Genomic DNA, 12,578 nt, shown 5'->3' with positions numbered 1-12,578 from the left:
CCGATGACCCCCGAATGTGCCAGCACTTGACTGCGAGGCATGGTCGCTTCAATGAAGGAGAAAGCAAACAAAGAGAGGCCATCAGGCAGAGCAAACAAAGTTTTTTAGTCAGGGCCTGGAAAACCAAACTGTAGGCTGAACGGTCTTGAGAAAACAAAATCTCTTTAGTGTCATTAAGAGTTGTCCACACAGAGCCTCCAAATAGCTTTCCAAAATGGATGCAAGAATCTCACCCGCAATGTTCTTACGCTCCTTTCGCAACATCAGATGTTCTGCTGTAAATTGATGTTGTCAGCAGCATTCGTCATTAGATTGATTGTCAATACGCAGTGTTTGCTGGTTGCGTCATTTCAAAATTTCGTCCACAAATTGGTCCAAAGTGCAATACTGTGACGCCTGCAGTGACACGGCAAAGAAAAGACGCAAGCCACAGTGTGCACATAACGTTCATTATTAACTCTCAATCACTTCATTGTTTACTATTTTACACGCGCGCATGCGCCGTACGGCTCAACCGTGCTTGACGCGCGCCCGACTTTAAGCATACAAATCGTAAAAGACGATTTTCCACAATACCTGTCCACATCGATAGAAGCGCAAAAGTCCCGTGAAGAAATTTGATTGACAGCTTTAAACCCGCACTTCCTTTAACTGTTAAAAAAAAAAAACTGGAGCACATTCTCCTCTTTTGAAGGCTTAATCGTGAGCTGTTTGCTTTTCGCCGCTCGTCCTACATTCCAATTCCACTCGTGTATATCTTTATGTGCACTGACGTGCTCGTGGCTAAATGGAAAACCATTACTTATGACAGAGGAGGATTTGCATCCCTTTTTTTTTTACGTTTTAGCCAACGAGCTGCACCTCATCATTCACGGTAGCAAGACTAAAAAGACACATGCTTATTTGAACACTTTCTTTCCGAGCTCCGACAATATTTTCACAGAGGTGCTCGCCATGCTCTAACACCGTCTAATACCAGCTATACATCAGCAATATTTTCCTTCATAAGGCTAAGTTTTAACAGAAGGTCTCCAGAGACGCGTGGATGTTTCCCAGCTGCATCATAGCGGAATGAGGACAAGGGGGGGTTGAGACACAGCGTCTGGGCTTGATCTCTCCTCTCCTCCACACATGCAAAACAAAAAACCTGTTGATCCAAGGAGACACACAAGAGCCAAAAAATCACGCAGCTTTACCGACTCCTGATGATATTTTCATATATTTCCTCCCTCTTAAGCTGTGCTCAGTGTGTCGGGCCTGCAGCCAGACAGGCGGGAGATATCCCCTTACACATTGAGCCCAACCGGGGCCAGCGGCAAGAACCGAGGAGGCGCACGGGCCCGCATGGAGGTACTAATAGGCCCGATCGTTAGAATAGTACAAAATTTGAGAACATGAAATCAAACCACTATGAATAGATATATATGAGCCCCCACCCCTTAAAAATGACCCATTTTACTTCTGCATTCATGAACAATGCCTCATCCCTTGTTGTGAAGGAATTCGATGGAAACTACCATAAAGTTAATAACACAGTAAGACGAGGTAGACGGGGGGGGGAGGGCATGCTTTTCATTTGTGTAAAAATAAACATGTTGGGGAGTATAGCTGGGGGCATTAAAGTTCCATGGTACTGCGAATATTTCCTGGCACGGTCTCTGCATGTGATGACAGATGATTAAACACATCATTTCTTGTTGTCTATCATGGTAGGTCGTGATCTTATCATTTCTGTGGACCTGCTACCTGGCAAGCATCACCTTGCTGTTTTTCACTCATTTGTTTAGATAATCACATAGGATGATAACGGGTTTCGCGGTACAGTTTGTCCATTAGTGCTGCTTTACAGCACCGACGGTTTTCTGCTTGTCAAATAGATAAGAGGCCAGGCCTGCTGCTGCTCTTCCGCCAGCACACAATCAAGATGCCTAGGCTAGATTATTATGATGTAAACAAAGTAGCGTCGTGTAGTGGACCATCAGGCCTCTTTGGTAGGATCAGACTCGTGGATCGATGGACCGGTAAATGGACACAAGGGTTGAAGAATAAAACAAGCAGATGAATGGGCTACAGTTACGACACAAAAGGTTATGAAAACCGCAGCGGCTGGGAAAACAATTCACTGGTCTGCATCTGGTCATGGTATGGGGGGGCGGTTGCCTGCATGGAAAGATCCGACAACACAGGATACTCCCCAAACGATGCTGGTATGTCGGAAACTTGACTCATTGAAGATAGCCTGGATGTACGCAGTTCTTCGGAAATCAGATCTGTCCTTATTTACGAAAACCGACGTGAGCTTTGATAGTGAAACCACGTGACCCATAAATGAACTGAAAACAAAGTGAAACATACACATGGAGTGGAATGTTGTAATGGCAACATGCATTGTGGGAAGAAAGGTGAAAGTACATCATGACTATTGCTAGAAATCAATTCACCGTGCTGCTCCGTCTTGTGAGTGCCTGCCTTGGCCACTAGGGGGCAGTAGAATACAGACGTATGGATGTACACAGTCACAGCTCCTCACCCAGACAGCAATATTTGTCGTTCTTCGCAGTGGATAAAGAATATACGCCTGTCAGTACTGTTATAGTATCTGTCAAATGTGTTTCTCCAAAATAGTCATTGCTTAAAGACTTAACACCACAGCGGAGATATTATTTTTTGTAGTTTTTTGCATAGCATTAAGCTAGCAAAAGCAAAGTTATGTGGTTGTTACAAATACACATTAAGTAATTGTCTTTGATTTATGTTTAGTTTAATGGTTAACGTCATCAGAGAGTGGCAATAAACAACTCGAAGCCTCTTTTTTGAAGAATTGTTCACTGTTTGTGAAGTGAGTTGCTGCCACTAGCTCAATAAAAGCTAACAACATAAAAGGATACTGTAAATAGTATCTGGTGTAATCATTGTATTGTCTTTTTGAGTGGATTGGAAAAATGTGAGTACTTGTGACAAGGCAATAAATATCAAGACTGTTGCCTTTCCTTCAGGGCGTTAAATGCCCTCAGTAGCAACATGATATTTACGACTCCTTTTTATGATCTAATTGCTCAGGTGTCTTGCGACCTATGGCTGAGTGTGGGAGGTCTTGAACGTCTCCAATAAAAGGTCTTGCGCTTCAAACAACGTTTGACTTACTTGGATGTGCTTATTTACTTTGATTGTGGAAGGCTCGTCTGCACAAACAAGAATGGAGATTGTTAGTCTTGTAGAAAAACACCATGTGACTTTGTTGTTGCGTTGTTTAAACACCATAAAAAATAAATACGTCTTGCAAAAATAGGGGGAAATGTAGCATGTCATTTTTTGTTCGTTTACGTTAGCAAGCCAATTTCTGCTTATATGACTGGAATGTACCAGTGTTTATTCTAGCAAGGGGAGGAGAGACTGCTCCATTTTGACCCATACTGAATTTGTTTTTAATTATTTAACCAAAGGGGAAAAACTTCTTGTTTCGTTTATTTTTCTACCTTATCTGTATGTTAGCTGGCCCACTTTATGTTTTTTTGTTTCCGCAATTAATAACATAAATAAATCTGTAGGAAGAGTTCACAAAATCTGTGTACATGACTCAAACTGCAAAACAAAATTGGAAAAGTTTTGCTTTAGTTTGTGCTCCATCTTTATGTTAGCATGCTAATTCCTGGTTGGATGATGGGAAAGCTGATAATTTCGGAGAATGTCAGGAGTGACGATTTATCCACCTCATTGTCTGCATACGCGTAGGGGTCACATGAGACCATCCCAGCCGGGCTGTTTGTCGGCTCAGCAGAGAAGACGAGCTCGTGCGAGTGACTCATTCGTCTGCCTGATGTTCCGCTCTAATCTGTGGCTTGGCACTGGATAAATGGGGAATTTTGTGTGTTTACATAGACATGGCGGGGAATCTTGCAGTTTACACACTCTGTATATATCTAGAAAATTGGAAGTAGCAACGTAATGAGCAACGAATAAAGACAATAAAATAAGATAGCATGAAATATTCTCTGTAATCATTCAAATCCATGTGTCTCAGATTTTATGTACTTAACCAATAAAAATGGCTGTACAGGATTACTGAGGCACAATAACGGCAGAATAACATCCGGTTGTTCCCAAAGATGATCTTTTTTCTGAAATAATTTTACGTTCACGGACTTAAGTAGGAGTCAAAATTTGGGTGCGTATTATACATGGGTACAGGCTTTTTTCCAGCATCAACATGCCATTTTTAGGGTGCGTATTATACATGGGGGCGCATTATACATAGAAAAAAACGGTATTCTAAACAAAGAACGACTCAAAAATATAAAAGTGTTGCCCCATCTCTTTTATTTATGACATTGTTTCAATCACTGGCCATGCTTGGTGTGTTAAATTGAATGAGAACATTCCTGAAGCCGGCAAACAAAAAGGGCACATGCACAAATAAAAGACACATTTTATTTCATCTCAAATGCAATCATGTGCTGGAGGGCTGATGTTCTTTTATTGCTTTGAGATCATATGCGAGATTGCAGAAGTGGGAACAATTATACTAGTGTGTGTGAGACCAATCAAATAAAGCTACATACCAAAGTGAAATTGATCAGAAATGCATCTACGATACAGTAAGTGTTCTTTGGTGAGTTATTTTGTGTTTTGTATGCCACGCCAGGTGAGAGAGAGAGAGAGAGAGAGAGAGAGAGAGAGAGAGAGAGAGAGAGAGAGAGAGAGAGAGAGAGAGAGAGAGAGAGAGAGAGAGAGAGAGCGACAGATGATAAATGGCACCCTTGCAGCCATATCACGAGCTCCATTTAGTGTGTGAAATCTGATGATAAAATGTACTTTGGTTAGAATTGCAACAATTCATGTCAGCTCAACTGAAACAGCCTAGTGATGAAGTATTCAGTTCTGAAGTGCCACTAAATTTGCCTTTTTTATTGCTTTGAAGATATGTTTGATTGCAATCACATTCAAGAACAGGGAAGAGAAGTATTTTGATAATGACAGATTTTGTTGTGTGTTCGGATAGTGGATGGATGGAAAATACTTTGCCTTTATACGTCAACATGTTTGGGTTTCATTTAGAACGCTTGATATTTCTATTTCACAGTTGTAGAGTTTGAAGTTCAAGATATTTTCATTTACAGCAACTCAAGCGTCTTGTGTTCAATGACACGGAGGAACTAAAAATTAGCTTAGCACATACACGTTGATTTTTTTATTTGATTTTAAATCCATTGTGGTGTATAAAATAAACATCATAAAAATGCTGTCATTGTCCAAATACTTCCGGACATAATGGTATACTGTTTATTTCTGTACAATTAGAAGTACAGTAATACAAACAAATATATTTGAATACCCTTGTTATGTTGGTATCTGTTATGGCTTCTGTACTTTGACCTCAGCAATAATGAAACAAGTGTGGGAGGGGGACAATATCACATCAACGCACTCATTGCTAATGCTAGGGAATATATTTTTGTTATCAATTGAAAGTTTTTATGATGAGTTATCTAATGAATGACCTTGCCACAAATTTGAAGTTAAGATCATTTGTGCTGTTATTTTTATTGTTTTTTTAAAACTTCATTTGAAATGGAAAAGTCACTGTCGACTAAAAAGTTTTGGGTGATCACATTACCCAGTTCCAAAAATCGGGGGTTCTTGGTAATCAAGCCTAATATATTTTAGGTTGTTAAAATGGCACACTCGGTTCCTCGTACTTTTTTTTATCATGCAGTTTTTTGTATTTGTAAACACAAGTGTTTTTATGTAAATTACATATTTATTGTGAATGGAAAAGCCAATTTATTGAATGTGAATGCTGAAATGATGAGACTGGATTGAGAATATGTGTTAATCTGGGATTATTTTTTTCTAAGATCTAAAACATTGGGGAATTTTTGGTAATGCAAATAGTTCCAGAGGTGTGTATAATATTTTGGGACTGTCTGAATTTGTTAAGAAAGGAGGAAATGATATTTAATTTCTCAATGTGGGATTTTAAATTCTTATTTGGGCAATGGGAATAGTTTCACGGATAATCCAGATGAGAAGGGGAGTAACAAAATTTACCGTAAATGAGTTGAAGAATGGATTGGAATGGTTTGAATTGGTTAAAATGTGGAAGAAAGAGGGAATAACATGACATCTGTTGGGGATTGAATTTTGAAAATTTTGGAATTTGACAAATGGGACTTCCCACGATGGCCTTGAACAAACATATAACATTTTAAATGAGGGCAATGGTTAAAATCAGTGGAGAAATGTAGAATGAGTAGAACAATGAAAACAACTAAAATATGAGTTCTTGGCAATCATCAAAATCGTTTTTTCTGTTTATGTGGTTTTAGAAAATCTGTTCTTCGGAGTGTTTGGACTGCTGTCAACAAACACAAACAAACAGAGTTAGCCAACGTTAACTCCACAAAGAAACAGACAAAGGTCACACGGGGGTGCCTCTCTGTTACACGCAGTGCAAAAAAGTCTAAGTCAAAGTTCAAGATTGGATGCTCCCTCTGTGCCTAACTTTAGTTGAGTATGTTGCTGTGTCGTCTCTTTGTTGTCTCCCGCCGCGACGTTTGTTGATGGCCAGAACGCAGAAACGCAACGTCTTCAACCAGACTCGCTCTTCTTAAAGTCTTTACTGAATTTGAACACAAAAGAGGACCCCTGCCAAGGAAGGACACTCCAAATTAGTGTTAAAAAAAAAAAAATTCAATATCACCTAAAACCTGCAAGCAGAACTTTCATGCGTGAAAAATTAATGATGTCAGTGAATATCTAATCAAGTGGTGGCATAAAAAAAAAAAATCATTGACACTGTCAGAAAGGCATTAATTAAAAAATATTTACAATTATTTACAAACTACCTAGTGAGAGGTGTTTCTAAAATCCTCCTAAAAATGGTAATAAAAGTACCGTAATTTTCGGACTATAAATCGCGTTTTTTTTTCATAGTTGGGGGGGGGGCGACTTATACCCAGGGGCGACTTATATACATATATATGTCTTTTTTTCCCCTTTTTTGGGCATTTTATGGCTAGTGCGACTTATACTCCGGTGCGATTTATAGTCCGAAAATTACGGTAATAATTTGATTGCCTCCATTTTCTATCGCGCTTGTCCTTATGCATTTATTAGCACTAATTGAACTTGTTAGCCAGCTCATTAATAGCATAAAACATATTTTATTCTTTATTCTTACCTGATTGCAATTTTGGTGTGATGGTGAGAGTCGGGGACGGCTGACACCTGATCTCGCACATCCAAGACAGGGAAGTCCATTACGTGTATCCGATTGGAAGTTTTTAATCATTGCATGATATCTATAACATTTTGTATTCTAGAATACTGATACTAGTTGAAATGTGTGTTCACCTTGTAGTACATTGTAAATAGTTATTAATCGTATTTACAATATGCTTCTGTGAAATGCCGAAAAAAATACCATTCTGACAGTGTCAACCAATAGCGACAATTTCTAATCTTTGTTCTATTTGATTTCCAACTCTTCTACTGTGATTATGTAAATCGGTCACTTTGGCTTATTAGCAGAAATGGTGGGAAAAGTTCAACAAGGAGATTGAGAGGGGGGAAAAAAGGAGCCATGACAATTTCATCACTGCTACAGTTTGGAGTGAATTTCCTTTCAAGCCCTTTTTCTTACTCATGGCTTCTATTTTTGGGGTAACCTGAATTATGATTGCAATTGAATGTGATGAAAGTGTTTGCATGTTCCCGCAGTACCGAGAGCGGTCGATAGAGGCAGAGACAGTCACACACTCATGACACTAAACACTAGCACACAACCAAGGCGTCACTTCTTACTTACACAGATACCACTGCACTCACTCACTGCAGAGCTTACTTCTTCTTCCCGCCTAATGACATATTTTCAGTTTTTTTCTTCTGCGCCTCATTGAACAAAAGACATACCTTTATGTTAGCAAGTGGCTTTGGATGGGGGCGGTGCGCATGCATGCATGTGTGACCGTGTGCACCTCATACGGACGAGACTTTAGGAGAGTTGGTGCCGTCGACATGAAATGTTTTGAATGCGTAAAATTGCAACTGTTGACTTGACGTTTCAAAGTGTGGGAAATTTGCGTTCAAATATCTCTTGCTTAAAGCTCAGACACCATTTTCATCCAAGCTAGAGGAGATGGTACAATGAGTTTGTGTCTTTATGAGGACCCCTTAGCTTCCCAACATGGTGCCTGATGTAAATTACATAAAATACAACACTGAACATGAAAAGGGAACGTCAGCAATCGTACTGGCTGAGATATTTCCGTTTGATATTTTCATTACCAACTCAGTGAAAAGAAAACAATAACTGCCAGGAATGAACTCACACAAGGACCACTTAGTAGCCTAACAAGGTGCCTGATTTAAAGTATGTCAGACTTCCAGGTAAACTTCCATCGTAGGGGGTACAAAGGTTACATACCGCAATGTCAATGCTATTCACTAGCTCATCTATGACAATTTGCCCTGTGTTAGCATTAAGCTAAGTGGTGATTTACAAATGCGTAATTCTCTCATTTTCTGTTTCATTTGTTTTAAGTTGCCCACACTTTGAAAGCCGTTGGAATAGATGTTACCCGATGAAATCACTTTTGTGCAAATGTCCATATTAAAATTTGACATGAAATTTAGAGGTGTCTGGATCTGGATGATGTTCATGGTTTTGTTCAAAACGGCTCATATTTGAGACACCGACTCAACCACATACACGATAGATAAAATAGGTTTTACCTCTGTCATGGCATCGTCAATTTGTTTCAGCTCCTCGTAGTGGTCCCGGGAGTCCCTCAGGGGTTGAACCATGATCTCCTCAATTTGAGGGAAAAGCTGTTTGACAAAACACCAGTTAGCGACTTGTCAAACTATTCACACTGGTGGCAAAGCGCAGGTGAGCCGACCTTCATGACTGTTTCAAACATTGGGATGAGCACAAACTTGATGAAGCCGATTTGAGCGGTGGGCTTGGTGACTTTGTCTCTGTCCATGAAGGGGGCCACCGGGAGGCCCTCCGACTTCTCCCGGTCACTCTGGGAGACGCAGATGTTGATCACATCAGAATCACTTTTGTGTGTTTGGCCTTGTGCAATGACTCCCTATGTACAGTTGAATCTTGAAAACTTTTGAATATTTTTTTGAGATTAAAAAAAATAGTTGGTTAAATTCTCACCTGCATGAAGTACTCCTCCAAAAGACAGTCCACCCACGGTTCGGCCACCTCGGTCGGTCGCACTTCATTGGAGATGTCACAGCATTTGATCAATACCATCTTGAGCTGAAAATACAAAAAAGGGAATTTGTGTTGTACTAACACCAGTCACCACTAGATGGCAGGCCTCAACCTTCGAGGTCGAAATCTTACGTCCACTGAACGTAAAGGCAAACCATCTGGTTATTTTAGTCGCTATCAGCCAGATTTTTTTACAGTCACAATTATAGAGAGAGAAGATTAAATGATGACAAATAAAGGATATTTGCACAATTGCACTGTGTTGCAAAAAATGTAGCCCAAAACTGAATGTACATACACATGTCACATGCTCCTCATTGGTAAAGTCAAAGCTGTCCACTTTCTGCTTGAATGAGTCCAGTATCTCGCCATGTCTGGCCATGTCAGTGGCCAGGATGAGGGTGATTATAGCCTGTAGACAAAAAAGCAAAGTCAGCAGAAGTCAGCTTGAAAACCGCATAGTTGGCATTGGTGAGGACACCGCTAAGTCCGCTCACCTGTCGAATCTGTTTAAATGCTTCGGGATCCACATTTGCAAAGATGTTGCACTCGGGAAGGGAAAGAATTTGGAAAGCCACCGCGCAGTGATGATTCTCCAGCGGTGAGATGTCGTTGTAGCGCACCGCTAGCTCCGTACGAGCGTTGATTTGATACCTGATAGGTGTGCGACATTGGTGGATGCTATGAAAAAGCTAATAATTATTATTTTTTCAACACGCTGACAATATTGGTGTTGTTTTTTTCTCACGGAAACTCCTTGTGGTGAATAACAGATCTTACGTGTTGTTGTATCCAGGGTGGTCCAGGTCGTGACACACCGCAGCTGTCATTAGAATGCCCATATCAGTGAGAGTCAGCTTCTCCTGCAGAAAAAAACAAACAAGTGAGACTTTATATAATCGGGAAAGGCCCAAAGAGATCCTGAAAAAATGGGAAGCCTCACCTGCAGGTTGCAGAGGTGGATCATGCCGTACATCATCTGACTCACGCAGAAGCAATGACGGAAGTTGTGGAAGGGGTTGTTGCGGTAGTTCTCCTGGATGGCCAACTGCAAAAAATTATATTATATTTCATTTTTGATATTTTAAGGCATTTTTTTGTCTTCATATATTTTGTTTACCAGCCAGCGTTTGAGTGTGATTGGGTTCATGTTGAATTCTTTCACGAGACCCAAGTCATGGTACATATACTCCAAACAGCTCAGCATCTGAAACCATAAAGGAATACATAGAGATAAAATAATAAATGAATTAAGATGAATTGGATTTGCATATACACCTCGTTGTGCTCCCAGTGCCAGACGTCAAACGTTGGCTTCTTCAGTGCCTCGACAGTCTCCTGAGACAGTGTATACTGTGGAGAACAAAATGTATAAGAAACAGCTGTAATACTTCTATAGTGTCCCCACCAAACACACCTTTGGATAATTGGGAACATCTCGTCTCGGAGTGACCTTCTTCCCGTCGTCGAAATTGTATTTACACGGGCAGTTTATCCTGAAGAAATAAAGAAAGCATACACAGTATGTTATTTTAAATACACCATTTGGAATTGTCAAAAATCATGTCAAACCTGCCGCCACTCCTGGATGTCATCTCATCCCGAAGCTTCCTCAGATCATTTTTACACTTCTCAATCTCCACCACCTTCAAGCCCTCCACTGAAGAAGAAGCAAAGTGTTCATAATGTTGACAAGATTTGGATTCCTTCAAATCCACCACTTACGTTCCACTCTCTTCTCCAGCATGGCAAGCCTATTGGTGACCTCCGTCTTCAGCTCATTGATACGAAATGCTCTGCGAGGAAACCATATTGCATAAATAAACGGCACAGGGGAACAACACACACACAATACTTTGTTTTGGCGTGTGACTGAGCTAATCTTCAACAAGATTGCGCAAGCGGCTTTAAAGGCAGCGCGTGTCATTTATTTACGTGTGTACGGTACAGCCTTATTACCTGCTGAACTGTTCTGCCACCTGGGACAGCACATTCTGAAACATGTCCTCTTTCTCTGTACACACAATGACGTCACAGTCGTCACCTTGCAGGTTTCGCTGTTGGTGTTGACGCACAATGTTGCTTACTTACCCCCGAGTTGACCAGTAGTCAGGGGGACAACTTTATACAATGAGCTGTACACAAAGCAGATAGTTATAAGTAGCAATTTGCATTTAATCTCCATAGAAGATGTGTTATAGCTAAGCAGACAAATCCAAAATAAAATACATGCAAGGGGATGCATGGACTTTTTATGTCATCACTTTAAAGTGTGCCAATATCATATTGTGCATACTTGGGTGAGTTGGTCGGCATGGTGGGATCGATCGAGACCAAGGCACCTTCTGCATCCACAATCATGATTGCAGTGTTCCTTCAGGAAGCACATGGCAAGTACAATTATCAATTATTAGAATATTGCGTTATTATTATTAGTCACGCACTGCCCCCTTGTGGTATGGATTTAAAGTGCAAGTGAACTATATATATAAAATAAAAATCCAACAGGAAATTAACTTCCAAATTGTTAGCGTAAATTAGTCACGTGATGGACTACATAGCCTGTCATAGCACCCAGAGTGTTTGTAGAAAACTCATTCACTGAAAATTTAGTCAGAAAAAAAAAGATTACTACACTGAAATCATAATTGTCACTGGAAAAAAAATTGCAAATGAACCAAGTAGGTGGTACCAACCTGGCGATGTTAGAAGAGGTACACAAAAGCTCCCTAATGTCACATGGACTGCAGTGCCTACTAAACACCACCTAGGAAGAACACACAATTATATTCTTGCCTGACATTTAATGCAAACCAAAAATAACAAAGAGCGAACTTAAACAAATACATTGCGCTTTGATTGATCTTATTTTGTTTGCCTCGGTGTTGCAGTGCAGGGCGAGGCGGTGATCATGTATCGCTCTGCAGCTCAAAGCATAACAATATCACGAATATTAATAAAAATGGTCATGCATGTAGAAGAAAGACGACAAGTGATGATGATCTTGCAGTGACCTTGAAAAGGAGCAGGTGTAGCAGACAAATTGAATCGTGGGTTCGGGCCCTTGAGCAGACATGTGTCATCAGCAGCTCTCTACTTGAAACACTCAGCGGACCGGCAAGTGTTGCATTTAAACTCTTTGCCTATGTGCGCTTGCAATGATGCATAATGATGTCTAAATGCAGACAGCCATTTTTAGTTTCTGGTGGAGCAGTGCTTGTAAGATGGCAGCGTGGTCATAATAATAAGAAAATGATGGCATTTTTTATCGCCATTGCAAAGAATTATGGGAGCAAGAATTCTTATGTGGCTACGTTTGCGAATTGAATCACAGTCATCAGAATTTATG

General features: G+C 40.3%; 1 protein-coding gene across 1 annotated transcript; it reads right to left on the bottom strand.

Moving 5' to 3' along the window:
* Positions 1-4,310: 4,310 nt before the first annotated feature.
* pde9ac (phosphodiesterase 9ac) lies at positions 4,311-11,092 on the bottom strand. Its single transcript, XM_061281906.1, has 13 exons — positions 10,955-11,092; positions 10,802-10,889; positions 10,647-10,725; positions 10,508-10,582; positions 10,350-10,436; positions 10,173-10,277; positions 10,010-10,092; positions 9,727-9,883; positions 9,528-9,641; positions 9,170-9,274; positions 8,901-9,029; positions 8,734-8,829; positions 4,311-6,645 (listed from the first exon to the last, which is right to left on the bottom strand). The coding sequence occupies exons 1-13, from the start codon at positions 10,974-10,976 to the stop codon at positions 6,589-6,591; spliced, it is 1,197 nt and encodes a 398-aa protein (XP_061137890.1). The 5' UTR covers positions 10,977-11,092; the 3' UTR covers positions 4,311-6,588.
* Positions 11,093-12,578: the final 1,486 nt, after the last annotated feature.

Source organism: Syngnathus typhle, linkage group LG6 (assembly GCF_033458585.1).
Source record: "Syngnathus typhle isolate RoL2023-S1 ecotype Sweden linkage group LG6, RoL_Styp_1.0, whole genome shotgun sequence".
In the NCBI taxonomy this organism is placed as follows: Eukaryota; Metazoa; Chordata; class Actinopteri; order Syngnathiformes; family Syngnathidae; genus Syngnathus; species Syngnathus typhle.
The sequence above is the reverse complement of the archived record's forward strand: the minus strand, read 5'-3'. Positions and strand labels throughout refer to the sequence as shown.

What these genes read in the sequence shown, in the direction of transcription:
- pde9ac (XM_061281906.1), bottom strand. Translation starts at nt 10,976, where the DNA reads ATGCTGGAGAAGAGAGTGGAAC. An exon ending in GGCACTGGGAGCACAACGAG is followed by an intron (nt 10,437 to 10,507) that starts GTGTATATGCAA and finishes TTATGGTTTCAG; the next exon opens with ATGCTGAGCTGTTTGGAGTA. An exon ending in TCACACTCAAACGCTGGCTG is followed by an intron (nt 10,278 to 10,349) that starts GTAAACAAAATA and finishes AATTTTTTGCAG; the next exon opens with TTGGCCATCCAGGAGAACTA.